This window comes from Salvelinus alpinus, chromosome 24 (assembly GCF_045679555.1).
Source record: "Salvelinus alpinus chromosome 24, SLU_Salpinus.1, whole genome shotgun sequence".
Taxonomy (NCBI): domain Eukaryota; kingdom Metazoa; phylum Chordata; class Actinopteri; order Salmoniformes; family Salmonidae; genus Salvelinus; species Salvelinus alpinus.
This window is the reverse complement of record NC_092109.1, coordinates 29,260,571-29,287,909: the sequence shown is the minus strand read 5'-3', so window position 1 is coordinate 29,287,909 and position 27,339 is coordinate 29,260,571. Positions and strand designations below refer to the sequence as shown.

The 27,339-nt window shown below is 44.9% G+C and overlaps 1 protein-coding gene across 1 annotated transcript in view; it reads right to left on the bottom strand.

The window, feature by feature from the left end:
• Positions 1-26,336, bottom strand: part of LOC139552517 (ribosomal protein S6 kinase alpha-4-like) — a 67,111-nt gene extending 40,775 nt beyond the window's left edge. Inside the window, exons 1-13 of the mRNA XM_071364325.1 lie at positions 25,333-26,336; positions 24,665-24,736; positions 24,390-24,457; positions 24,138-24,288; positions 23,849-23,964; positions 23,572-23,679; positions 23,244-23,324; positions 23,007-23,110; positions 22,493-22,643; positions 22,216-22,377; positions 12,982-13,107; positions 12,284-12,417; positions 11,463-11,556 (exon numbers count right to left, since the gene is read on the bottom strand). Coding sequence (XP_071220426.1) covers positions 11,463-11,556; positions 12,284-12,417; positions 12,982-13,107; positions 22,216-22,377; positions 22,493-22,643; positions 23,007-23,110; positions 23,244-23,324; positions 23,572-23,679; positions 23,849-23,964; positions 24,138-24,288; positions 24,390-24,457; positions 24,665-24,736; positions 25,333-25,426 — 1,461 coding nt within the window. The 5' untranslated portion in view covers positions 25,427-26,336. The remainder of the gene's footprint in view (positions 1-11,462; positions 11,557-12,283; positions 12,418-12,981; positions 13,108-22,215; positions 22,378-22,492; positions 22,644-23,006; positions 23,111-23,243; positions 23,325-23,571; positions 23,680-23,848; positions 23,965-24,137; positions 24,289-24,389; positions 24,458-24,664; positions 24,737-25,332) is intronic.
• Positions 26,337-27,339: the final 1,003 nt, after the last annotated feature.

The following is a 27,339-nucleotide window of genomic DNA, read 5'->3' as shown; positions in this document are numbered from 1 at the left end:
AGTGCTTGAAGGTGGGTGCCTGTAGTTGTTAGTGCTTGAAGGTGGGTGCCTGTAGTTGTTAGTGCTTGAAGTTGGGTGCCTGTAGTTGTTAGTGCTTGAAGGTGGGTGCCTGTAGTTGTTAGTGCTTGAAGGTGCGTTAGTTGTTAGTCCTTGAAGGTGCGTGCCTGTAGTTGTTAGTGACTGAAGGTGCGTGCCTGTAGTTGTTAGTGCTTGAAGGTGCGTGCCTGTAGTTAGTGCTTGAAGGTGCGTGCCTGTAGTTGTTAGTGCTTGAAGGTGCGTGCCTGTAGTTATTAGTGCTTGAAGGTGCGTGCCTGTAGTTCTTAGTGCTTGAAGGTGGGTGCCTGTAGTTGTTAGTGGTTGAAGGTGGGTGCCTGTAGTTGTTAGTGCTTGAAGGTGCGTTAGTTATTAGTGCTTGAAGGTGGGTGCATGTAGTTATTAGTGCTTGAAGGTGGGTGCATGTAGTTGTTAGTGCTTGAAGGTGGGTGCCTGTAGTTGTTAGTGCTTGAAGGTGGGTGCCTGTAGTTGTTAGTGCTTGAAGGTGCGTGCCTGTAGTTGATAGTGCTTGAAGGTGGGTGCCTGCAGTTGTTAGTGCTTGAAGGTGCGTGCCTGTAGTTGTTAGTGCTTGAAGGTGCGTTAGTTGTTAGTGCTTGAAGGTGCGTGCCTGTAGTTGTTAGTGACTGAAGGTGCGTGCCTGTAGTTGTTAGTGCTTGAAGGTGCGTGCCTGTAGTTAGTGCTTGAAGGTGCGTGCCTGTAGTTGTTAGTGCTTGAAGGTGCGTGCCTGTAGTTATTAGTGCTTGAAGGTGCGTGCCTGTAGTTGTTAGTGCTTGAAGGTGGGTGCCTGTAGTTGTTAGTGCTTGAAGGAGCGTTAGTTGTTAGTGCTTGAAGGTGCGTGCCTGTAGTTGTTAGTGACTGAAGGTGCGTGCCTGTAGTTGTTAGTGCTTGAAGGTGCGTGCCTGTAGTTAGTGCTTGAAGGTGCGTGCCTGTAGTTGTTAGTGCTTGAAGGTGCGTGCCTGTAGTTGTTAGTGCTTGAAGGTGGGTGCCTGTAGTTGTTAGTGCTTGAAGGTGGGTGCCTGTAGTCGTTAGTGCTTGAAGGTGGGTGCCTGTAGTTGTTAGTGCTTGAAGGTGGGTGCCTGTAGTTGTTAGTGCTTGAAGGTGGGTGCATGTAGTTATTAGTGCTTGAAGGTGGGTGCCTGTAGTTGTTAGTGCTTGAAGGTGGGTGCCTGTAGTTGTTAGTGCTTCAAGGTGGGTGCCTGTAGTTGTTAGTGCTTGAAGGTGGGTGCCTGTAGTTGTTAGTGCTTGAAGGTGCGTGCCTGTAGTTGTTAGTGCTTGAAGTTGGGTGCCTGTAGTTGTTAGTGCTTGAAGGTGGGTGCCTGTAGTTGTTAGTGCTTGAAGGTGCGTTAGTTGTTAGTGCTTGAAGGTGCGTGCCTGTAGTTGTTAGTGACTGAAGGTGCGTGCCTGTAGTTGTTAGTGCTTGAAGGTGCGTGCCTGTAGTTAGTGCTTGAAGGTGCGTGCCTGTAGTTGTTAGTGCTTGAAGGTGCGTGCCTGTAGTTATTAGTGCTTGAAGGTGCGTGCCTGTAGTTGTTAGTGCTTGAAGGTGGGTGCCTGTAGTTGTTAGTGCTTGAAGGTGGGTGCCTGTAGTTGTTAGTGCTTGAAGGTGCGTTAGTTATTAGTGCTTGAAGGTGGGTGCATGTAGTTATTAGTGCTTGAAGGTGGGTGCATGTAGTTGTTAGTGCTTGAAGGTGGGTGCCTGTAGTTGTTAGTGCTTGAAGGTGGGTGTCTGTAGTTGTTAGTGCTTGAAGGTGCGTGCCTGTAGTTAGTGCTTGAAGGTGCGTGCCTGTAGTTGTTAGTGCTTGAAGGTGGGTGCCTGTAGTTGTTTGTGCTTGAAGGTGGGTGCCTGTAGTTGTTAGTGCTTGAAGGTGCGTGCCTGTAGTTATTAGTGCTTGAAGGTGCGTTAGTTGTTAGTGCTTGAAGGTGGGTGCCTGTAGTTGTTAGTGCTTGAAGGTGGGTGCCTGTAGTTGTTAGTGCTTGAAGGAGCGTTAGTTGTTAGTGCTTGAAGGTGCGTGCCTGTAGTTGTTAGTGACTGAAGGTGCGTGCCTGTAGTTGTTAGTGCTTGAAGGTGCGTGCCTGTAGTTAGTGCTTGAAGGTGCGTGCCTGTAGTTGTTAGTGCTTGAAGGTGCGTGCCTGTAGTTATTAGTGCTTGAAGGTGCGTGCCTGTAGTTGTTAGTGCTTGAAGGTGGGTGCCTGTAGTTGTTAGTGCTTGAAGGTGGGTGCCTGTAGTTGTTAGTGCTTGAAGGTGGGTGCCTGTAGTTGTTAGTGCTTGAAGGTGCGTGCCTGTAGTTGTTAGTGCTTGAAGGTGGGTGCCTGTAGTTGTTAGTGCTTGAAGTTGGGTGCCTGTAGTTGTTAGTGCTTGAAGGTGGGTGCCTGTAGTTGTTAGTGCTTGAAGGTGTGTTAGTTATTAGTGCTTGAAGGTGGGTGCATGTAGTTATTAGTGCTTGAAGGTGGGTGCATGTAGTTGTTAGTGCTTGAAGGTGGGTGCCTGTAGTTGTTAGTGCTTGAAGGTGGGTGCCTGTAGTTGTTAGTGCTTGAAGGTGCGTGCCTGTAGTTGATAGTGCTTGAAGGTGGGTGCCTGCAGTTGTTAGTGCTTGAAGGTGCGTGCCTGTAGTTGTTAGTGCTTGAAGGTGCGTTAGTTGTTAGTGCTTGAAGGTGCGTGCCTGTAGTTGTTAGTGACTGAAGGTGCGTGCCTGTAGTTGTTAGTGCTTGAAGGTGCGTGCCTGTAGTTATTAGTGCTTGAAGGTGCGTGCCTGTAGTTGTTAGTGCTTGAAGGTGGGTGCGTTAGTTGTTAGTGCTTGAAGGTGGGTGCCTGTAGTTGTTAGTGCTTGAAGGTGCGTTAGTTATTAGTGCTTGAAGGTGGGTGCATGTAGTTATTAGTGCTTGAAGGTGGGTGCATGTAGTTGTTAGTGCTTGAAGGTGGGTGCCTGTAGTTGTTAGTGCTTGAAGGTGGGTGTCTGTAGTTGTTAGTGCTTGAAGGTGCGTGCCTGTAGTTAGTGCTTGAAGGTGCGTGCCTGTAGTTGTTAGTGCTTGAAGGTGGGTGCCTGTAGTTGTTTGTGCTTGAAGGTGGGTGCCTGTAGTTGTTAGTGCTTGAAGGTGCGTGCCTGTAGTTATTAGTGCTTGAAGGTGCGTTAGTTGTTAGTGCTTGAAGGTGGGTGCCTGTAGTTGTTAGTGCTTGAAGGTGGGTGCCTGTAGTTGTTAGTGCTTGAAGGAGCGTTAGTTGTTAGTGCTTGAAGGTGCGTGCCTGTAGTTGTTAGTGACTGAAGGTGCGTGCCTGTAGTTGTTAGTGCTTGAAGGTGCGTGCCTGTAGTTAGTGCTTGAAGGTGCGTGCCTGTAGTTGTTAGTGCTTGAAGGTGCGTGCCTGTAGTTATTAGTGCTTGAAGGTGCGTGCCTGTAGTTGTTAGTGCTTGAAGGTGGGTGCCTGTAGTTGTTAGTGCTTGAAGGTGGGTGCCTGTAGTTGTTAGTGCTTGAAGGTGGGTGCCTGTAGTTGTTAGTGCTTGAAGGTGCGTGCCTGTAGTTGTTAGTGCTTGAAGGTGGGTGCCTGTAGTTGTTAGTGCTTGAAGTTGGGTGCCTGTAGTTGTTAGTGCTTGAAGGTGGGTGCCTGTAGTTGTTAGTGCTTGAAGGTGTGTTAGTTATTAGTGCTTGAAGGTGGGTGCATGTAGTTATTAGTGCTTGAAGGTGGGTGCATGTAGTTGTTAGTGCTTGAAGGTGGGTGCCTGTAGTTGTTAGTGCTTGAAGGTGGGTGCCTGTAGTTGTTAGTGCTTGAAGGTGCGTGCCTGTAGTTGATAGTGCTTGAAGGTGGGTGCCTGCAGTTGTTAGTGCTTGAAGGTGCGTGCCTGTAGTTGTTAGTGCTTGAAGGTGCGTTAGTTGTTAGTGCTTGAAGGTGCGTGCCTGTAGTTGTTAGTGACTGAAGGTGCGTGCCTGTAGTTGTTAGTGCTTGAAGGTGCGTGCCTGTAGTTAGTGCTTGAAGGTGCGTGCCTGTAGTTGTTAGTGCTTGAAGGTGCGTGCCTGTAGTTATTAGTGCTTGAAGGTGCGTGCCTGTAGTTGTTAGTGCTTGAAGGTGGGTGCCTGTAGTTGTTAGTGCTTGAAGGTGGGTGCCTGTAGTTGTTAGTGCTTGAAGGTGCGTGCCTGTAGTTGTTAGTGCTTGAAGGTGGGTGCCTGTAGTTGTTAGTGCTTGAAGGTGCGTGCCTGTAGTTGTTAGTGCTTGAAGGTGGGTGCCTGTAGTTGTTAGTGCTTGAAGGTGCGTGCCTGTAGTCGTTAGTGCTTGAAGGTGGGTGCCTGTAGTTGTTAGTGCTTGAAGGTGGGTGCCTGTAGTTGTTAGTGCTTGAAGGTGGGTGCATGTAGTTATTAGTGCTTGAAGGTGGGTGCCTGTAGTTGTTAGTGCTTGAAGGTGGGTGCCTGTAGTTGTTAGTGCTTGAAGGTGGGTGCCTGTAGTTGTTAGTGCTTGAAGGTGGGTGCCTGTAGTTGTTAGTGCTTGAAGGTGGGTGCCTGTAGTTGTTAGTGCTTGAAGTTGGGTGCCTGTAGTTGTTAGTGCTTGAAGGTGGGTGCCTGTAGTTGTTAGTGCTTGAAGGTGCGTTAGTTGTTAGTGCTTGAAGGTGCGTGCCTGTAGTTGTTAGTGACTGAAGGTGCGTGCCTGTAGTTGTTAGTGCTTGAAGGTGCGTGCCTGTAGTTAGTGCTTGAAGGTGCGTGCCTGTAGTTGTTAGTGCTTGAAGGTGCGTGCCTGTAGTTATTAGTGCTTGAAGGTGCGTGCCTGTAGTTGTTAGTGCTTGAAGGTGGGTGCCTGTAGTTGTTAGTGCTTGAAGGTGGGTGCCTGTAGTTGTTAGTGCTTGAAGGTGCGTTAGTTATTAGTGCTTGAAGGTGGGTGCATGTAGTTATTAGTGCTTGAAGGTGGGTGCCTGTAGTTGTTAGTGCTTGAAGGTGGGTGTCTGTAGTTGTTAGTGCTTGAAGGTGCGTGCCTGTAGTTAGTGCTTGAAGGTGCGTGCCTGTAGTTGTTAGTGCTTGAAGGTGGGTGCCTGTAGTTGTTAGTGCTTGAAGGTGGGTGCCTGTAGTTGTTAGTGCTTGAAGGTGCGTGCCTGTAGTTATTAGTGCTTGAAGGTGCGTTAGTTGTTAGTGCTTGAAGGTGGGTGCCTGTAGTTGTTAGTGCTTGAAGGTGGGTGCCTGTAGTTGTTAGTGCTTGAAGGTGCGTTAGTTGTTAGTGCTTGAAGGTGCGTGCCTGTAGTTGTTAGTGACTGAAGGTGCGTGCCTGTAGTTGTTAGTGCTTGAAGGTGCGTGCCTGTAGTTAGTGCTTGAAGGTGCGTGCCTGTAGTTGTTAGTGCTTGAAGGTGCGTGCCTGTAGTTATTAGTGCTTGAAGGTGCGTGCCTGTAGTTGTTAGTGCTTGAAGGTGGGTGCCTGTAGTTGTTAGTGCTTGAAGGTGGGTGCCTGTAGTTGTTAGTGCTTGAAGGTGGGTGCCTGTAGTTGTTAGTGCTTGAAGGTGCGTGCCTGTAGTTGTTAGTGCTTGAAGGTGGGTGCCTGTAGTTGTTAGTGCTTGAAGTTGGGTGCCTGTAGTTGTTAGTGCTTGAAGGTGGGTGCCTGTAGTTGTTAGTGCTTGAAGGTGCGTTAGTTATTAGTGCTTGAAGGTGGGTGCATGTAGTTATTAGTGCTTGAAGGTGGGTGCATGTAGTTGTTAGTGCTTGAAGGTGGGTGCCTGTAGTTGTTAGTGCTTGAAGGTGGGTGCCTGTAGTTGTTAGTGCTTGAAGGTGCGTGCCTGTAGTTGATAGTGCTTGAAGGTGGGTGCCTGCAGTTGTTAGTGCTTGAAGGTGCGTGCCTGTAGTTGTTAGTGCTTGAAGGTGCGTGCCTGTAGTTGTTAGTGCTTGAAGGTGCGTGCCTGTAGTTAGTGCTTGAAGGTGCGTGCCTGTAGTTGTTAGTGCTTGAAGGTGCGTGCCTGTAGTTATTAGTGCTTGAAGGTGCGTGCCTGTAGTTGTTAGTGCTTGAAGGTGGGTGCCTGTAGTTGTTAGTGCTTGAAGGTGGGTGCCTGTAGTTGTTAGTGCTTGAAGGTGCGTGCCTGTAGTTGTTAGTGCTTGAAGGTGGGTGCCTGTAGTTGTTAGTGCTTGAAGGTGCGTGCCTGTAGTCGTTAGTGCTTGAAGGTGGGTGCCTGTAGTTGTTAGTGCTTGAAGGTGGGTGCCTGTAGTTGTTAGTGCTTGAAGGTGGGTGCATGTAGTTATTAGTGCTTGAAGGTGGGTGCCTGTAGTTGTTAGTGCTTGAAGGTGGGTGCCTGTAGTTGTTAGTGCTTCAAGGTGGGTGCCTGTAGTTGTTAGTGCTTCAAGGTGGGTGCCTGTAGTTGTTAGTGCTTGAAGGTGGGTGCCTGTAGTTGTTAGTGCTTGAAGTTGGGTGCCTGTAGTTGTTAGTGCTTGAAGGTGGGTGCCTGTAGTTGTTAGTGCTTGAAGGTGCGTTAGTTGTTAGTGCTTGAAGGTGCGTGCCTGTAGTTGTTAGTGACTGAAGGTGCGTGCCTGTAGTTGTTAGTGCTTGAAGGTGCGTGCCTGTAGTTAGTGCTTGAAGGTGCGTGCCTGTAGTTGTTAGTGCTTGAAGGTGCGTGCCTGTAGTTATTAGTGCTTGAAGGTGCGTGCCTGTAGTTGTTAGTGCTTGAAGGTGGGTGCCTGTAGTTGTTAGTGCTTGAAGGTGGGTGCCTGTAGTTGTTAGTGCTTGAAGGTGGGTGCCTGTAGTTGTTAGTGCTTGAAGGTGCGTGCCTGTAGTTGTTAGTGCTTGAAGGTGGGTGCCTGTAGTTGTTAGTGCTTGAAGGTGGGTGCCTGTAGTTGTTAGTGCTTGAAGGTGGGTGCCTGTAGTTGTTAGTGCTTGAAGGTGCGTTAGTTATTAGTGCTTGAAGGTGGATGCATGTAGTTATTAGTGCTTGAAGGTGGGTGCCTGTAGTTGTTAGTGCTTGAAGGTGCGTGCCTGTAGTTGTTAGTGCTTGAAGGTGGGTGCCTGTAGTTGTTAGTGCTTGAAGGTGGGTGCCTGTAGTTGTTAGTGCTTGAAGTTGGGTGCCTGTAGTTGTTAGTGCTTGAAGGTGGGTGCATGTAGTTGTTAGTGCTTGAAGGTGGGTGCCTGTAGTTGTTAGTGCTTGAAGGTGGGTGCCTGTAGTTGTTAGTGCTTGAAGGTGCGTGCCTGTAGTTGATAGTGCTTGAAGGTGGGTGCCTGCAGTTGTTAGTGCTTGAAGGTGCGTGCCTGTAGTTGTTAGTGCTTGAAGGTGCGTTAGTTGTTAGTGCTTGAAGGTGCGTGCCTGTAGTTGTTAGTGACTGAAGGTGCGTGCCTGTAGTTGTTAGTGCTTGAAGGTGCGTGCCTGTAGTTAGTGCTTGAAGGTGCGTGCCTGTAGTTGTTAGTGCTTGAAGGTGCGTGCCTGTAGTTATTAGTGCTTGAAGGTGCGTGCCTGTAGTTGTTAGTGCTTGAAGGTGGGTGCCTGTAGTTGTTAGTGCTTGAAGGTGGGTGCCTGTAGTTGTTAGTGCTTGAAGGTGCGTGCCTGTAGTTGTTAGTGCTTGAAGGTGGGTGCCTGTAGTTGTTAGTGCTTGAAGGTGGGTGCATGTAGTTATTAGTGCTTGAAGGTGGGTGCCTGTAGTTGTTAGTGCTTGAAGGTGGGTGCCTGTAGTTGTTAGTGCTTCAAGGTGGGTGCCTGTAGTTGTTAGTGCTTGAAGGTGGGTGCCTGTAGTTGTTAGTGCTTGAAGGTGGGTGCCTGTAGTTGTTAGTGCTTGAAGTTGGGTGCCTGTAGTTGTTAGTGCTTGAAGGTGGGTGCCTGTAGTTGTTAGTGCTTGAAGGTGCGTTAGTTGTTAGTGCTTGAAGGTGCGTGCCTGTAGTTGTTAGTGACTGAAGGTGCGTGCTTGTAGTTGTTAGTGCTTGAAGGTGCGTGCCTGTAGTTAGTGCTTGAAGGTGCGTGCCTGTAGTTGTTAGTGCTTGAAGGTGCGTGCCTGTAGTTATTAGTGCTTGAAGGTGCGTGCCTGTAGTTGTTAGTGCTTGAAGGTGGGTGCCTGTAGTTGTTAGTGCTTGAAGTTGGGTGCCTGTAGTTGTTAGTGCTTGAAGGTGGGTGCCTGTAGTTGTTAGTGCTTGAAGGTGCGTTAGTTATTAGTGCTTGAAGGTGGGTGCCTGTAGTTGTTAGTGCTTGAAGGTGGGTGTCTGTAGTTGTTAGTGCTTGAAGGTGCGTGCCTGTAGTTATTAGTGCTTGAAGGTGGGTGCATGTAGTTGTTAGTGCTTGAAGGTGCGTGCCTGTAGTTATTAGTGCTTGAAGGTGCGTGCCTGTAGTTGTTAGTGCTTGAAGGTGGGTGCCTGTAGTTGTTAGTGCTTGAAGGTGGGTGCCTGTAGTTGTTAGTGCTTGAAGGTGGGTGCCTGTAGTTGTTAGTGCTTGAAGGTGCGTGCCTGTAGTTGTTAGTGCTTGAAGGTGGGTGCCTGTAGTTGTTAGTGCTTGAAGGTGGGTGCCTGTAGTTGTTAGTGCTTGAAGGTGGGTGCCTGTAGTTGTTAGTGCTTGAAGGTGCGTTAGTTATTAGTGCTTGAAGGTGGGTGCATGTAGTTATTAGTGCTTGAAGGTGGGTGCCTGTAGTTGTTAGTGCTTGAAGGTGCGTGCCTGTAGTTGTTAGTGCTTGAAGGTGGGTGCCTGTAGTTGTTAGTGCTTGAAGGTGGGTGCCTGTAGTTGTTAGTGCTTGAAGTTGGGTGCCTGTAGTTGTTAGTGCTTGAAGGTGGGTGCATGTAGTTGTTAGTGCTTGAAGGTGGGTGCCTGTAGTTGTTAGTGCTTGAAGGTGGGTGCCTGTAGTTGTTAGTGCTTGAAGGTGCGTGCCTGTAGTTGATAGTGCTTGAAGGTGGGTGCCTGCAGTTGTTAGTGCTTGAAGGTGCGTGCCTGTAGTTGTTAGTGCTTGAAGGTGCGTTAGTTGTTAGTGCTTGAAGGTGCGTGCCTGTAGTTGTTAGTGACTGAAGGTGCGTGCCTGTAGTTGTTAGTGCTTGAAGGTGCGTGCCTGTAATTAGTGCTTGAAGGTGCGTGCCTGTAGTTGTTAGTGCTTGAAGGTGCGTGCCTGTAGTTATTAGTGCTTGAAGGTGCGTGCCTGTAGTTGTTAGTGCTTGAAGGTGGGTGCCTGTAGTTGTTAGTGCTTGAAGGTGGGTGCCTGTAGTTGTTAGTGCTTGAAGGTGCGTGCCTGTAGTTGTTAGTGCTTGAAGGTGGGTGCCTGTAGTTGTTAGTGCTTGAAGGTGCGTGCCTGTAGTCGTTAGTGCTTGAAGGTGGGTGCCTGTAGTTGTTAGTGCTTGAAGGTGGGTGCCTGTAGTTGTTAGTGCTTGAAGGTGGGTGCATGTAGTTATTAGTGCTTGAAGGTGGGTGCCTGTAGTTGTTAGTGCTTGAAGGTGGGTGCCTGTAGTTGTTAGTGCTTCAAGGTGGGTGCCTGTAGTTGTTAGTGCTTGAAGGTGGGTGCCTGTAGTTGTTAGTGCTTGAAGGTGGGTGCCTGTAGTTGTTAGTGCTTGAAGTTGGGTGCCTGTAGTTGTTAGTGCTTGAAGGTGGGTGCCTGTAGTTGTTAGTGCTTGAAGGTGCGTTAGTTGTTAGTGCTTGAAGGTGCGTGCCTGTAGTTGTTAGTGACTGAAGGTGCGTGCTTGTAGTTGTTAGTGCTTGAAGGTGCGTGCCTGTAGTTAGTGCTTGAAGGTGTGTGCCTGTAGTTGTTAGTGCTTGAAGGTGCGTGCCTGTAGTTATTAGTGCTTGAAGGTGCGTGCCTGTAGTTGTTAGTGCTTGAAGGTGGGTGCCTGTAGTTGTTAGTGCTTGAAGTTGGGTGCCTGTAGTTGTTAGTGCTTGAAGGTGGGTGCCTGTAGTTGTTAGTGCTTGAAGGTGCGTTAGTTATTAGTGCTTGAAGGTGGGTGCATGTAGTTATTAGTGCTTGAAGGTGGGTGCATGTAGTTGTTAGTGCTTGAAGGTGGGTGCCTGTAGTTGTTAGTGCTTGAAGGTGGGTGTCTGTAGTTGTTAGTGCTTGAAGGTGCGTGCCTGTAGTTATTAGTGCTTGAAGGTGGGTGCATGTAGTTATTAGTGCTTGAAGGTGGGTGCATGTAGTTGTTAGTGCTTGAAGGTGGGTGCCTGTAGTTGTTAGTGCTTGAAGGTGCGTGCCTGTAGTTATTAGTGCTTGAAGGTGCGTGCCTGTAGTTATTAGTGCTTGAAGGTGCGTGCCTGTAGTTAGTGCTTGAAGGTGCGTGCCTGTAGTTGTTAGTGCTTGAAGGTGGGTGCCTGTAGTTAGTGCTTGAAGGTGCATGCATGTAGTTGTTAGTGCTTGAAGGTGGGTGCCTGTAGTTGTTAGTGCTTGAAGGTGGGTGCCTGTAGTTGTTAGTGCTTGAAGGTGCGTGCCTGTAGTTATTAGTGCTTGAAGGTGCGTGCCTGTAGTTGTTAGTGCTTGAAGGTGGGTGCCTGTAGTTGTTAGTGCTTGAAGGTGGGTGCCTGTAGTTGTTAGTGCTTGAAGTTGGGTGCCTGTAGTTGTTAGTGCTTGAAGGTGGGTGCCTGTAGTTGTTAGTGCTTGAAGGTGCGTTAGTTGTTAGTGCTTGAAGGTGCGTGCCTGTAGTTGTTAGTGACTGAAGGTGCGTGCCTGTAGTTGTTAGTGCTTGAAGGTGGGTGCCTGTAGTTGTTAGTGCTTGAAGGTGCGTGCATGTAGTTGTTAGTGCTTGAAGGTGGGTGCCTGTAGTTATTAGTGCTTGAAGGTGCGTGCCTGTAGTTAGTGCTTGAAGGTGCGTGCCTGTAGTTGTTCGTGCTTGAAGGTGCGTGCCTGTAGTTGTTAGTGCTTGAAGGTGGGTGCCTGTAGTTATTAGTGCTTGAAGGTGGGTGCCTGTAGTTGTTAGTGCTTGAAGGTGCGTGCGTGTAGTTGTTAGTGCTTGAAGGTGCGTGCGTGTAGTTGTTAGTGCTTGAAGGTGCGTTCCTGTAGTCGTTAGTGCTTGAAGGTGGGTGCCTGTAGTTGTTAGTGCTTGAAGGTGGGTGCCTGTAGTTGTTAGTGCTGGAAGGTGCGTGCCTGTAGTTATTAGTGCTTGAAGGTGCGTGCCTGTAGTTATTAGTGCTTGAAGGTGCGTGCCTGTAGTTATTAGTGCTTGAAGGTGCGTGCCTGTAGTTAGTGCTTGAAGGTGCGTGCATGTAGTTGTTAGTGCTTGAAGGTGCGTGCCTGTAGTTATTAGTGCTTGAAGGTGGGTGCCTGTAGTTAGTGCTTGAAGGTGCGTGCATGTAGTTGTTAGTGCTTGAAGGTGGGTGCCTGTAGTTATTAGTGCTTGAAGGTGCGTGCCTGTAGTTGTTAGTGCTTGAAGGTGCGTGCATGTAGTTGTTAGTGCTTGAAGGTGGGTGCCTGTAGTTATTAGTGCTTGAAGGTGCGTGCCTGTAGTTAGTGCTTGAAGGTGCGTGCCTGTAGTTGTTAGTGCTTGAAGGTGCGTGCATGTGCATAATATCATCCTTCTATACCTGATCAGTGTAGACCTCATGCAGTTTGACAATGTTGGGGTGAGCCTCACACTGCCTGAGGGCAGCAATCTCCCTCTGAGTGTTCACTTCCATTCTAACAAGCAGGAGAGAGAGAGAGGGTTCCAAGGCATTCACACATTAAAGATCAACAACACAAAGCACCTCAGTGCGCCAAACAACCTATAAGACAGCTGTGGTCATTTTTTTGTTGTAATTTTATTAGGATCACCATTAGCTAACGCCGTAACGCTAGCTAATCTTCCTGGGGTCCAACACCAATTAACAAGACATTACAAACACAAATCAAGACTTCACAAATATTCAACAAGTAGACAATATAGACAATTAAAATACCTGACAGGAAACACATTTAACATTCAGTTGATGCTTTCTATTTCCTGTCCAGTCATATGGTCTATCACATTAGATGCGCTTTTATTTTTTTCTTGAAGGTGGATTTACTTTTTGCCTGAGAAATATGGATTGGTAAAGAGTTCCATTCAGCTATGGCTCTATATAAAACTGTAGATTTAAGATGATTTGTCCTTGGCTTGGGTTGTCTTAGCTTCCCTGAATTTGCCTGTCTGGTTTGGTGGTTATGCGTGTTGCTAGTATGTACTAACTGGTCTGAAAAATACTGTGGTTGGTAATGCCAAGCGCCCTACCCCCTTAAAATAAAATAAATAAATAACAAAATGCCATGGAATAGGCATTAAAACACAGCAGCGTGAAGTGTGTAATTCATCATGCTGGTGTAACAATGACACATTGCATTAGCGAGTGACAGAGTCTCAGCCAGCGCCACACCCCGGCTGACTCACCTGCGGCTGATGATCTTAACGGCGTACTCATGGCCACTCTGGTGGTGTCGACACTTCCTGCACACAGAGAAGCTGCCCTCGCCCAGGGGCGCCCCCTGCAGGCACAGCTCATACAGCTGGAAGAACGTAGAGTCCTGCAGAGGACAAGAGAGGGAAGTCAAATACAACTGCACAGGAAACTGTAGAATGTGTCCAAATCTTTAAATTGTTAAATCTTTAAATTGCTGGCTGGACGGATATTATTAAAGCAGCTCAGATTGAGCTCAGGCCAACCAGCAAGACCTGACGTAATACATTCACCTAACAACATTCATACAGCCAGGTCAGGACTAGTTCGATACCTCTAACATAGCACTGGCTTTCCTACAGCCATGTGAGGACTAGTTCCATACCTCTAACATAGCACTGGCTTTCCTACAGCCATGTGAGGACTAGTTCGATACCTCTAACATAGCACTGGCTTTCCTACAGCCATGTGAGGACTAGATCCATACCTCTAACATAGCACTGGCTTTCCTACAGCCATGTGAGGACTAGATCCATACCTCTAACATAGCACTGGCTTTCCTACAGCCATGTGAGGACTAGATCCATACCGCTAACATAGCACTGGCTTTCCTACAGCCATGTGAGGACTAGATCCATACCGCTAACATAGCACTGGCTTTCCTACAGCCATGTGAGGACTAGATTCATACCGCTAACATAGCACTGCGACGGACAGTGGATGAGCCCGGCCGCTCTGCTCCCATCTGGCCCTCCATGAAGTCCCCCATCACCACGTTCTTGTTGAACAGAATGGAGGGAGCAACGAAAGAGTAGCCCTGAAATGGAAGAGAAGAGTCTTTTTATTTTATTGAACATCCAAAACATACAATATACTTGCAGTGAAGCCGCTCAACAACTACGAGACCCCTCCCAGAGTCACCCCCCCCAAGAACATTTTTATTAAAAATTAAATTAATTCCATTCACCACCCCCAAGAACACCCCCTATGCACCAACCAAGAAAATTAGCTCATGAGAAAAAAGAAAGACAAAAGTAAACAGAAAACAGTGCAAAAAAAACAAAGAACATCAAGGACAACTAAAATCAAAACAGCAAGGCCAACTGTATATGTTTGAGTGCATGTCTGGCACTATTTACATATGTGTGTGTCCGTGTATGTGTGTATTTGAATGAGAGTGTGTGTATTTGCATGTGTACAAACATCAGCATCCGCCTCAGGCAAACCAGCATTAGCTGTAAAAACACTTCCCATCAGTATCATTCAAACTTACGTTTTATTTTTACTTTATTTTTTATACTTTATTTTTGACCATCATTCTATCTCCTGCCCAGCAACTCCACTCCCACTTGTCTCCAATTCCATATCCCAACCCTCAGCTTCCCTCAGCCCATCCCACCTATCTCTGCTGGCCACCCTCTTCGGATTTCTACGCAACATATACAGTGGGGAGAACAAGTATTTGATACACTCCCGATTTTCCTACTTACAAAGCATGTAGAGGTCTGTAATTTTTATCATAGGTACACTTCAACTGTGAGAGACGGAATCTAAAACAAAAATTGTCACATTGTATGATTTTTAAGTAATTCATTTGCATTTTATTGCATGACATAAGTATTTGATCACCTACCAACCAGTAAGAATTCCGGCTCTCACAGACCTGTTAGTTTTTCTTTAAGAAGCCCTCCTGTTCTCCACTCATTACCTGTATTAACTGCACCTGTTTGAACTGGTTACCTGTATAAAAGACACCTGTCCACACACTCAATCAAACAGACTCCAACCTCTCCACAATGGCCAAGACCAGAGAGCTGTGTAAGGACATCAGGGATACAATTGTAGACCTGCACAAGGCTGGGATGGGCTACAGGACAATAGGCAAGCAGCTTGGTGAGAAGGCAACAACTGTTGGCGCAATTATTAGAAAATGGAAGAAGTTCAAGATGACGGTCAATCACCCTCGGTCTGGGGCACCATGCAAGATCTCACCTCGTGGGGCATCAATGATCATGAGGAAGGTGAGGGATCAGCCCAGAACTACACGGCAGGACCTGGTCAATGACCTGAAGAGAGCTGGGACCACAGTCTCAAAGAAAACCATTAGTAACACACTACGCCGTCATGGATTAAAATCCTGCAGCGCACGCAAGATCCCCCTGCTCAAGCCAGCGCATGTCCAGGCCCGTCTGAAGTTTGCCAATGACCATCTGGATGATCCAGAGGAGGAATGGGAGAAGGTCATGTGGTCTGATGAGACAAAAATAGAGCTTTTTGGTCTAAACTCCACTCTTCGTGTTTGGAGGAAGAAGAAGGATGAGTACAACCCCAAGAACACCATCCCAACCGTGAAACATGGAGGTGGAAACATAATTCTTTGGAGATGCTTTTCTGCAAAGGGGACAGGACGACTGCACCGTATTGAGGGGAGGATGGATGGGGCCATGTATCGCGAGATCTTGACCAACAACCTCCTTCCCTCAGTAAGAGCATTGAAGATGGGTCGTGGCTGGGTCTTCCAGCATGACAACGACCCGAAACACACAGCCAGGGCAACTAAGGAGCGGCTCCGTAAGAAGCATCTCAAGGTCCTGGAGTGGCCTAGCCAGTCTCCAGACCTGAACCCAATAGAAAATCTTTGGAGGGAGCTGAAAGTCTGTATTGCACAGCGACAGCCCCGAAACCTGAAGGATCTGGAGAAGGTCTGTATGGAGGAGTGGGCCAAAATCCCTGCTGCAGTGTGTGCAAACCTGGTCAAGAACTACAGGAAACGTATGATCTCTGTAATTGCAAACAAAGGTTTCTGTACCAAATATTAAGTTCTGCTTTTCTGATACTTAAATACTTATGTCATGCAATAAAATGCTAATTAATTACTTAAAAATCATACAATGTGATTTTCTGGATTTTTGTTTTAGATTCCGTCTCTCACAGTTGAAGTGTACCTATGATAAAAAATTACAGACCTCTACATGCTTTGTAAGTAGGAAAACCTGCAAAATCGGTAGTGTTTCAAATACTTGTTCTCCCCACTGTATATCTTTCAACTATGCTGTGATGTTTAACGTAGAATTTCAATCTATCTAATCGAATAGAATCCACAGATTGCGAGGTGAAGATAAATACTTTTACTAAGAGTATTAGTATATTAGTAATTGACTGACCCGGTCTCTCCAGATCTCCTAACAGTACTATTGCTAGGGTCAATTTTAGATCAATGCTACAGCATGCATTTTCAGCCATTCCTGAACCTGAGACCAGAAACAGGCTACCTGAGGGCAATACCAAAATAAATGGTCTATTGATTCTGTATCCTCACAACAAAATCTGCAGAGCTTGGATGATTTTATGCCCCAAATATTCAACATTTTGTTGGTGGCAAGAATTCTATATAATAATTTTAGCTGAAAAACACAAAGTCCTAAATCTTGCGTCGTTTTATATATCAACTAATACACCCTGTACCATGGAATCGGTACATCAAAAATCTCTTCCCAACTATTTTGCAATCTGTATGGCACAGTTGTCAACATACTGGTCCTCAAATGAAACTGGTATACTTTCCTATTTATGATAGTTTTATTCCTCCGCAAGTTTTGATCCTTTATAGTGGGCAGACAGACCAGTTCCCTACCTCCTCCCGCTGCCACCAGCCTCCTGCATTTTTGGGGTAATGCTGTAATCAATTGGTTATACTCTTGGATTGAGAAGACCTTCCCGTACAATTCTGATAACTCCATGAAAGACATAACTCTACCATTCCAATTTACAATATAATTTAAGAACAAAATACCCTTCCCATAAATAGAGGTATTTTGTCAACCAGCACATTTGAGTTCAGCCATAATATTTGTTGTAATATTTGTTCTATCTTTTCAGGGGGAGGAAATTGAAATTGTAGCCAGCTCTGCAATGCTTGTTTAAGAGAGATACTTTGAAAAAAGTATCATTTTCAATTAATCGAAAATGAGACATGGCAATCTGCACAAAGGCCATTTTTAAACAATGGATGAGCTTTTCTTAGTAATCTACTTGAGAACTATTTAGGATTCAAGTAAAACTTTTGAATAAGTGAAGCTTTGAGAGAGAGGTTTAGTGCTTTTATATTTAATAATCTCAACCCACCCAATTCATATTCATTATATAGATAAGTACGCTTTATTTTGTCTGGTTTAGCGTCCCAGATAAAGCAACATATTTTTTGCTTATATGATTTGAAAAACAAAGCATCAGGAATAGGCAGCGCCATAAGTAAGTGAGTAAACTGAGATATGACTAAGGAGTTAAATCAGGGCAATTTTCCATAAATAGACAGGTATTTACCTCTTCATGGTTGCAGGATCTTGTCTACAAGTTTTCTATTGAAATTCATTGTGGAGAGCTTATTTATATATTTTGTGATATGACTACCAAGTATGGCTACTTCACCGGCAGCCCATTTTATAGGTAAACTGCTGGGTAATGTAAAAGTTGTGCTTTTTAAAGATCCAATACATAATATTGTACAGTTATCATAATTAGGTTTTTAGTCCAGAGAGTCCATAAAAGTTATCTAGATCTTCAATGAGACATTGCAGGGATCTAGCTTGCAGACTTAATATAAAACTTGGGTCATCTGCATACATGGACACCTTTGTTATTAAGCCTTTGATTTCTAATCCTCTAATGTTGTTATTGGATCTGATTTTAATAGATAGCATTTCGATGGCCATAATGAATAGATATGGTGACAGCGGACACCCTTGTTAAACTCCACTTAGCAATTCAAAATCAAATCAAATTTTATTGGTCACATACACATGGTTAGCAGATGTTAATGCGAGTGTAGCAAAATGCTTGTGCTTCTAGTTCCGACCATCCAGTAATATCTAACAAGTAATCTAACAATAACTACCTTATACACACAAATGTAAAGGAGTGAATAAGAATATGTACATATAAATATATGGATGAGCGATGGCTGAACGGCATAGGTAGGATGCAGTAGATGGCATAGAGTGCAGTATATACATATGAGATGAAAGTGGCATTGTTTAAAGTGACTAGTGATACATTTATTACTTCCAATTCAAAACTCTGAGAAGTAGGCGTTATTTACTATTTAACAGCTGGGGTTGCTATATATTACTTTTATCCATTTTATAAGAGAATCACCGAAATTGAAAAAAATCCAGGCATTTATAAATAAAATCCAGTCTTACTTTATCAAATGCCTTTTCAAAATCCGCTATAAATACCAGGCCTGGCTTCTTAGATGTTTCATGATGTTATATTATTCATAGTCGTTGTCGTATATTATCTCCAATGTATCGTCCATGTAAAAAAACCTGTCTGATCAGGATGAACAATACCTGGTAAAACCCTTTTAATTCTGAGTGCTATGCATTTTGCTATTATTGTTGCATCACAACATTGAAGTGTAAGGGGCCTCCAGTTTTTTAAATAGATTGGATCTTTATATTTGCCATCTTGGTCTTGTTTTAATAATAGTGAAATCAGACCTTCCTGCTGATTATCTGACAGACTACCATTTCTATAGGAGTAGTTAAAACAATCTAACAATGGAGCTTTTAGTATATCAAAAAAGCCTTGATATACCTCTACCAGTATGCCATCAAGCCCTGGGGTTTTTCCAGACTGAAAGGTTTTAATAGCCTCAAAAAGTTCTTCCTCTGTAATTTGGCCTTCGCACTGATCTTTCTGTACATTTGTTAATTTTCCATTTTTTGTATTATTTGGAAAGAATTCTTCAATCAGTGGGAGAGGATGAGATGGAAAAGAGAACAACTGCTTAAAATATTTAGCTTCCTCTTTGAAAATATCATTTGGAGAATGAGAATCATAGATGACTCCGTCTTCAGTAACGAGTTTCTGCTAATTATTTTTGTTAGTGTTCCTGTGTTGGAGGTTCAGGAAGTAATTTGTGCATTTTTCTCCATATTCCATCCAGTTTGTTATATTTTTTTAATAGATTACATTAGATTGTTCTTGAATAAGTTCTTCAAGTTATAATTTTTTCCCCTTTAATTTATTTTGTAACTCTGTAGCAGCCTTTCTTAAAGTATGGGTCGCGACCCTGCACTCTCTGTTCAGTGCACTCTCTGCTTAGCAGAGGTGTCTCTACTCTCTGTTCAGTGCACTCTCTGCTTAGCAGCGGTGTCTCTACTCTCTGTTCAGTGCTCTCTGCTTAGCAGCGGTGTCTCTACTCTCTGTTCAGTGCTCTCTGCTTAGCAGCAGTGTCTCTACTCTCTGTTCAGTGCGCTCTCTGCTTAGCAGCGGTGTCTCTACTCTCTGTTCAGTGCGCTCTCTGCTTAGCAGCGGTGTCTCTACTCTCTGTTCAGTGCGCTCTCTGCTTAGCAGCGGTGTCTCTACTCTCTGTTCAGTGCGCTCTCTGCTTAGCAGCGGTGTCTCTACTCTCTGTTTAGTGCACTCTCTGCTTAGCAGCGGTGTCTCTACTCTCTGTTCAGTGCGCTCTCTGCTTAGCAGCGGTGTCTCTACTCTCTGTTCAGTGCGCTCTCTGCTTAGCAGCGGTGTCTCTACTCTCTGTTCAGTGCGCTCTCTGCTTAGCAGCGGTGTCTCTACTCTCTGTTCAGTGCGATCTCTGCTTAGCAGCGGTGTCTCTACTCTCTGTTCAGTGCGCTCTCTGCTTAGCAGCGGTGTCTCTACTCTCTGTTCAGTGCGCTCTCTGCTTAGCAGCGGTGTCTCTACTCTCTGTTCAGTGCGCTCTCTGCTTAGCAGCGGTGTCTCTACTCTCTGTTCAGTGCGATCTCTGCTTAGCAGCGGTGTCTCTACTCTCTGTTCAGTGCGCTCTCTGCTTAGCAGCGGTGTCTCTACTCTCTGTTTAGTGCGCTCTCTGCTTAGCAGCGGTGTCTCTACTCTCTGTTCAGTGCGATCTCTGCTTAGCAGCGGTGTCTCTACTCTCTGTTCAGTGCGCTCTCTGCTTAGCGGCGGTGTCTCTACTCTCTGTTCAGTGTGCTCTCTGCTTAGCAGCGGTGTCTCTACTCTCTGTTTAGTGCGCTCTCTGCTTAGCAGCGGTGTCTCTACTCTCTGTTCAGTGCGATCTCTGCTTAGCAGCGGTGTCTCTACTCTCTGTTCAGTGCGCTCTCTGCTTAGCAGCGGTGTCTCTACTCTCTGTTCAGTGCACTCTCTGCTTAGCAGCGGTGTCTCTACTCTCTGTTCAGTGCACTCTCTGCTTAGCAGCGGTGTCTCTACTCTCTGTTCAGTGCACTCTCTGCTTAGCAGCGGTGTCTCTACTCTCTGTTCAGTGTGCTCTCTGCTTAGCAGCGGTGTCTCTACTCTCTGTTCAGTGCGCTCTCTGCTTAGCAGCGGTGTCTCTACTCTCTGTTCAGTGCGCTCTCTGCTTAGCAGCGGTGTCTCTACTCTCTGTTCAGTGCGCTCTCTGCTTAGCAGCGGTGTCTCTACTCTCTGTTCAGTGTGCTCTCTGCTTAGCAGCGGTGTCTCTACTCTCTGTTCAGTGCACTCTCTGCTTAGCAGCGGTGTCTCTACTCTCTGTTCAGTGCGCTCTCTGCTTAGCAGCGGTGTCTCTACTCTCTGTTCAGTGTGCTCTCTGCTTAGCAGCGGTGTCTCTACTCTCTGTTCAGTGCACTCTCTGCTTAGCAGCGGTGTCTCTACTCTCTGTTCAGTGCACTCTCTGCTTAGCAGCGGTGTCTCTACTCTCTGTTCAGTGTGCTCTCTGCTTAGCAGCGGTGTCTCTGTTGCTGTTAAAATACAAGCAATCATTTGTATTCTGAACTGGAATACACTGATAGACGCAAGATGCTTTTTGAGGCTGAGAAACTGATTGAGAAAGCAGTAGATGTTCTGATCCAGTTTGGCACCACATACCTGTGCTAGTCAGGGTTCTCAACTGTCAAAAACTGAGCCCAGAATAGACCTGCTTGTTAGGTTAGATTACTTGTTAGATATTACTGCATGGTCGGAACTAGAAGCACAAGCATTTCGCTACACTTGCATTAACATCTGCTAACCATGTGTACGTGACAAATAAAATTTGATTTGTTCAGTGCGCTCTCTGCTTAGCAGTGGTGTCTCTGCTCAGTTTGGCAGCTGCGTGAGAGGGAGATGCCCGTGTGCTTCGCGGTTTAACAGATATTTTCTGCAGTTTTCTTGAAGATCACTCTGCGACCCACACGCTGCAGTGCTGTTGTTCAGCAGCAGATGATGGGCTGTCAGCCACTGGCATGTAATTCCCACTCGCCATCACTCACCGCTGTCATCAAATCGACTCAAGCTAGCCACAAGTTCTATTGTCATTAAACCCAAATACAGCGATGAGTTTCTCTCTCTTGGTTTCATACAAACTTTGAGAAATAACGAGGAGCACCCACAATGTGTTTTGTGCAGGGAAGTGTTTAGTAATGAGTCTCTCAAAACAAACAAATTAAAACTACAGGTCCTGACCAAACATCCACAGCATGACGTTAAACCCAGGGAGTTCTTTCAGAACAGGGCAGAATACTTAAGGAAGCAGTGCTTTGACAGTGAAAAAGTAAGTCAGCTAGCAAGGCATTGCTGTTATTGTAAAACAGGTGATAAGCGGAAATAAGGGATTACTACTCTCAAAGTAGTAGCTAACATTAGCCAAAGCAAGCTATCTAGCTACTGGTAGTGCAACCCTAGTAACCGTACAGATGAAGATGAAAAAAAAACTGTTGCTGTTAAAATACAAGCAATCATTTTTATTCTGAACTGGAATAAACCGATAGACGCAAGATGCTTTTTGAGGCTGAGAAACTGACTGAGAAAGCAGTAGATGTTCTGATCCAGTTTGGCACCACATACCTGTGCGAGTCAGGGTTCTCAACTGTCAAAAACTGAGCCCAGAATAGACCTGCTTGTTGAAAACTTCAACCAGTCACACACCTATCATTAGGACTGTGTGTGTGCGTCTGTTTTATGGTCTACATCTGCGTGATGTGATCAATCAGTTTATTCCAGTGAATTATTGTATTTTAACAGCAACAGGTCCAACCTAGTGAGTGTTTTAATGGGGAAAACCGAGTGTTTTAATGGGGAAAAATAAACATGAATAGCTATTTTATATGGGTATTTCATTTAATTGTTCTTTGTCTATGTTGCATTTGTTAATGGTCATAAAGGCAATGAAAGTATCGATATTTACGTATAGTTGCATGTTTTTGTAAGCTTGGGTCCCAGGAAAACACAGAATTTCTAATTTGGGTCCCAGGCTGAAAAAGTTTAAGAACCCCTGCTCTGTAGTATCGTTTTTATTGCTATCTACCTGTACTATTAGTTCATGTATTTCCCTTGTTAGTCTTGTCTCTTTAGCCAGAAACTGCTTTTATTATTGATGAATATTGAATTGAATGACCTCCGATGGTACATTTAAAGGTATGCCAAACAATAAGTGCATTTGCTGTTCCTATATTATACTGGAACAATTCTGTTATAAATTATTCTGTCTTAGTTAAAAATAAGCTGTCCTCCAGTAAACTTAAAATGTCCAATATCCCCGTACACATGGAAATTCTATAAGAGTTATGTGAAGGCCAATTAGATGATGATCCGATCGCATTCTGTCTCCTATTAAAACTTTTTTTAACCTTTGATGCAAGAGACAACGAGACAAGAAAGTAGTCAAGACGACTAGCTTGATTAAGTCTCCTCCATGTATATCTCACTAGGTCAGGATTTTTTAGTCTCCAAATATCCACTATTTCGAATGTGTCCATAATATTTGTGATTTCCTTAAGGGCACGGTGATGATAGTTTGTAGAGTGATTTCCTTTACGGTCCATTGAGGTACTTAACACTATGTTATAGTCTCCTACCATAATGAGAAGAGTCTTCTTTGTGGAGGGACTATCAAAAGGTGTCTTTCTGTGACTGTGTAGGCACAGAGTATGTATTCTGCGTATTGCAGAGAGTAGGGTGTAAGGGGTACCTGGAACAGTCGATCAGTGCTTGGTGGGGTGCTGGCTGGAGAGTAGAGAGGATTCATGCCAGTGAACTCCTCAGCAAAGTTCCCTGTATCCAGCTCACTCCTGATCTCTGGTTTGAATGGGCTGACTACCTTCTTCTCAGCCAGGTCTGACCAACTGAGACCCTATGAATATAGAGCAATGGGAAGAGAATGGTGAGAGTGTGTGTGTGTGGCAGTTGGGAGATAGAGAGAGGGAGTGAGATGGGCCTAGAGACAGAGCAGGAGTGAAGACGAGCACCTTGAAGAAGGCATGAGTCTTGATGTCTTCGGCCCTTCGGGGCCCAGAGCCCAGTCTCTTGTGGGGGTCTTTGACCAACAGCTTCCTCAACAGGTCCTGAGCCACTGCGCCGATCATAGAGGGGAACGGCGGCTCACAATGTAAGATGCGCCTGAGAGAAGGGCATGAAGGGGGGAGGGACGAAAAAGAGAAAGAGGGAAGAACAATCACTGTATACACTGTGTAAACCCAGCCCTAATTATAAGCCAACCATTATGGCCATAAAGAACACGATTGCAAAGCAACACATTAACAGAATATCTAATTAAGCTGCAGGCTTTGTTACACAAAGGACGCAGCACAACTCATTTCTTTGTTATTGTGTTCAGACAGCAAGCTAAAAGAGAGGGTGAAAGGAGCCACCTTTACAATAGATGTCATTATTTTGATAAGTTGCCGAGGGCCATAGACAATGATGAAAGAGTGGGACGGAACCACTGTTTGTGAGGAGGGGTGTATGACACACAGCACTCACTTGGACACCTCACTCTGGGAGTTCCTCTCCCCCTCCAGGGTGAATGGTGACGCCCCCGTCAGTAACTCAAACATCAGGATCCCCAGACTCCACCAATCTACCGACTGGAGAAAGGAATGATGATAAAATAAACGAAAGATGACTCTTTGTGTTCTACAGTAATTGATGTGTAATAAAATGATGTAGCTCACAGCGCATGTCCAAAGTTCTCTCCCTGTGTGATGGGTTAACTCTTACCTTTCCATGACCAGACTTCCCCCTGATGATCTCTGGAGCCATGTACTCTATGGTGCCACAGAACGAATACGTCCTTTCCTTCTGTAGTAGGGAAAACAAACACACGTCTCAGTCTGTAGTAACCTAACGTAGCAGGTGTAAAAGAAAACGTCTGAGTTCCCACATGCAGTTTTCAGCGGAAAAGGAAGTTAGATTGAATTAGATGTATCCCTGAAAACCAGATAAGACTAGTCTGTAGTGACAAAAATATATGCATGGATACATACATGCACAGATTGCGTCCACACAAATAGAAGCATCAATGAAAAAGGGTTCCTTTTTTACGTACCTCCTCCTCCAGGAACTCTTTGCTGAGCCCAAAATCTGTCAGCACTAAATGTCCCTCGCTGTCCAAGAGGATGTTCTCTAACTTGATGTCCCGGTACACGATGCCCAGCTGTACGAATCATACCGAACAGGAAGTTACATACACAGGATAACATACGATTAACAGAGAGAGGATAGAATCTAGCCTTCACGTAATTATGTAAGATTAACATGTAGGAAGTAAATAGAATGGAATATCTGCCAAGTAATGTAAAGGACAGAAATGCTCGATAACATACCTTGTGGAGGTGCTCCAGGGCCAGGATAATCTCCCCGATGTAAATCCGCACCTCTTCCTCAGAGAAGTGATCCCGCTGGTACAAGTGTGTGAACATCTCCCCTCCGCTCACATAGTCTATACACACGTGCACAGATACATATAACATTTGAATAGACAAACACAAACCACACACATACACAGGCATATAGACAGAAACATACAGTATACACACAGAAAGATACACTTTCAGCACTTCAAGATCAAAGCCGGAGAGTTCCATGTATGGGTCTTTTTGACCCAGTGCTCACCCAAGATGAGATGGAGCTTAGTCTGGGTCTGGAAGGCATAGTGCAGTGTAACCAGGAACGGGGACTGCCGGATGTGCTCCAGCACCTGTCTCTCTGTACGCGTGTGCTCTGCAGTCTTTGCCTTCTGAACGATGGCTGCTTTCTTCAGCACCTGAGACATAATCATCAACAGTCAGTCAACCCGCCCATAAATTCTCCCTACATCAGACAATGTCAATGCTTGCTCTTTGGACCAATGTCACAGAGACTCACCTTCATGGCATACAGCTTCCCTTCATCATGACCACTGTTCTTTCTGACCAGAAAAACTTTCCCATAGGCTAGACAGAGACACACAGCACAGAATGGAAAACTCTGCATCACATTTGATTGTAGCCCCTACCACCCACCCAGGAGCCTCCACTACATTTGATACAGTTTATTCTAAAATGTTCTACAAAAAATAGACAGTAAAATTAAGTTTTCCAGGTCTCCAATAACACCATGACCAAATGCTATGAACCTCAGATCGGCAAAGTGAAACTTACCTCCTGTGCCCAAGACTTTGAGAAGCTCAAAGTTCTCCATGCCCACTCTCTCAGTATGGCCCGTGAGGTTTGCTGGCATGGGGGAGAGAGTACAGTATCGGTGCTTGCACACACACAACACACGCTCGTGCACACACACACTGAGGAAACACAGCTGAGCACAGTAAACTGTGAATATTTTGTGACACCACAACAAACATGATTGATGGTCTGCTTGCATTCATCCATTGCTGTGGTCCCAGGTGTCGGGTCATAGAACTAGAATGAATAGAACGGGCTTGGAACCTTTGACTGTTAAACTCATGGGTACACTCACAATGGCTGCCTGGTATTGTGATGCAATAATTTCCATGGTAATGCATAATGTTCATTCAAATGAAGTTACCAGATGTGGCTCATGCAATGGAATGCATTTTTTGTAACGTCAGTAGAACTAAATCAAAAAATATTGATGGGTATACTTCCTGCTTTTACTTCCTGCTTTACTCCTATGGGTACACCCGCAATGTCTGCCAGTCCACCATCGACTTGAATTGGGGAAGCCTGTTCTATTCATTCACTGAAATACTGATGGGCAACATTTACCCAAAGTGTATAGCATATTCAAATCCTTTGACAGGTTCAAATAATACATTATGAAACAGTAGTTTACTTTGATGGTTACTTACCATTGGTGATCTCATGTTTGACAGTGCAGGCTTTCCTCCGGATCCCAGTATCGGAGTCCTCGCTACTACTACTATCCGAGCCGTCTCCAGACATTTCAAATGTTTATGTGGCTACTCTTCAAAATAAATAAACCGATTTAGCTTAAGTGTTTTGTATAATAACCTCAGACGCATCAGATTTTATGTAGTCAAAGAAAATAACAAATGTAGCCTTATGTAAGAATTCATTTGGGAGCCGTTGCATGCATTATAAACATAGTTTTGTTGCTTTATTTTCTAAACAATATCATTGCTAGACTTAATCCCCTAGACATCCCGCTGTTCCGCCTAATCTACTACTAAAACGAAAATACTAGCTAACACTGTTACTAATAATAAACCAGAATCGTACGTCTGTAGCTAGCAGATAACTGTGTCCACTAGGATGTTATTGCCTACTACAACAGACTAACGTTAACTGCTGCTGATCTCTCTAGCACTGAGTTACAATATAGCGCCGAACTGACCAGACAGCTTTAAACTGGCTACATAGTAGCGAGTGGCCTATCTCTTGCTAGCGAGCTACCTTTTGCAACAATATTTTTGACAAACTGAAATTAGCAACTAGCTAGCTACTCATTTGTAGCTACGCTAACCGGTTATAGACGATTACAGCTAGTTAACTAACCTTCAGTAATACGTCGAAACTATGTAAAACCTCGGCAACTTCACAACCAAACGGTTAACGTCGTTTGCTAACTAGAAAGCTAGCTGTCCCTGTCAGAGCTAGCTAACGTTAGCTAGCTTGCTGACTGTCGGTTAATTTTAATTTCATAGCAAGCGTACTGTTTATAGCTAGCATGTTGCGAATACCTATTTTATGCTATTTCGTCCGGGATAGGATGTGATATACCACTTTTGAAGTTATTTGACAACAATGATTGTAAAAGTAGATTAGCTAGATAGTTGATGTTGTGGCTGGAGTAGTCCATAGTACGGAAGCCGCAATGTCACAGTTTTAGGAACTTTTTGGAGAGAGACCTGTTGGTTAGACCGCTTAGAAGTGGGCTGCTACAGCCTACAGGTAATACTTTTAGCTCTACTAACTACCCGAAATTGTGCTGATAATAGCTTATTTGACTGTGGGGATGACAGTAATGGGGATGATGACGATGCTGATGATTATTGTTATGATATTGATTAATTATCAGCTATCATAATCTTCAGTAATATATAGTAGGCCAACACATAATTATTCCCAATTGTTTAATCTTATTCCATATAATGCTCCTTGTATTTCTGGCGTGCATAATAAACCACCAGTTGATTAATCTTATTCCATATAATGCTCCTTGTATTTCTGGTTTGCATAACAAACCACCAGTTGTTTAATATTATTCCATATAATGTTCCTTGGTTTTATTGCTGTTTTGCATAATAAACCACGTCTGTATGTATCTCTTCTCCGCTGCATGGCCTGCTGGGGCAGCAGCAACTGCTGGGGCAGCAGTTGGAGTATTATCCCAGGGATTAGCAGAGTTGTGAAAGGTGTCAGGACAGAGGTCACAGACATAGCCCTACTCACAGCTTTCATTGCATTAATGACATCAATCATCATCTTCATAATTCTATTCCTCCCACTGACTGACACTTACGGAGCGCAGAATAACTGATGAATGTATGAATGCACCCTTAGAGAGAGGGTTACAGGTCGAATGCGAGAGTATGAGAAAAATAAAGTGTGTGAGCAAAGTGTGGGTGGGTGGGGCGGTCAAAAGGTGGAAATGGTAGGGAAAGGAAAGCTGGTCAAAACAAAGACACATAGACAAAATGACAGAACTCCACAAATCAATTAAAAACTTGAACCTTTAATAATTCTCTGTAATAATAGCTCTGTAATAAAGTGCTGTATATGTCATATTGCTGAGGGTTACATAGCAGAGCATTGAATGTTTCTACAGTCAGCTTTACATTTCTGTTAGTCTTTTACGCAAAATGTAACATGTGCTTTTTAAAATATTCCCAAAA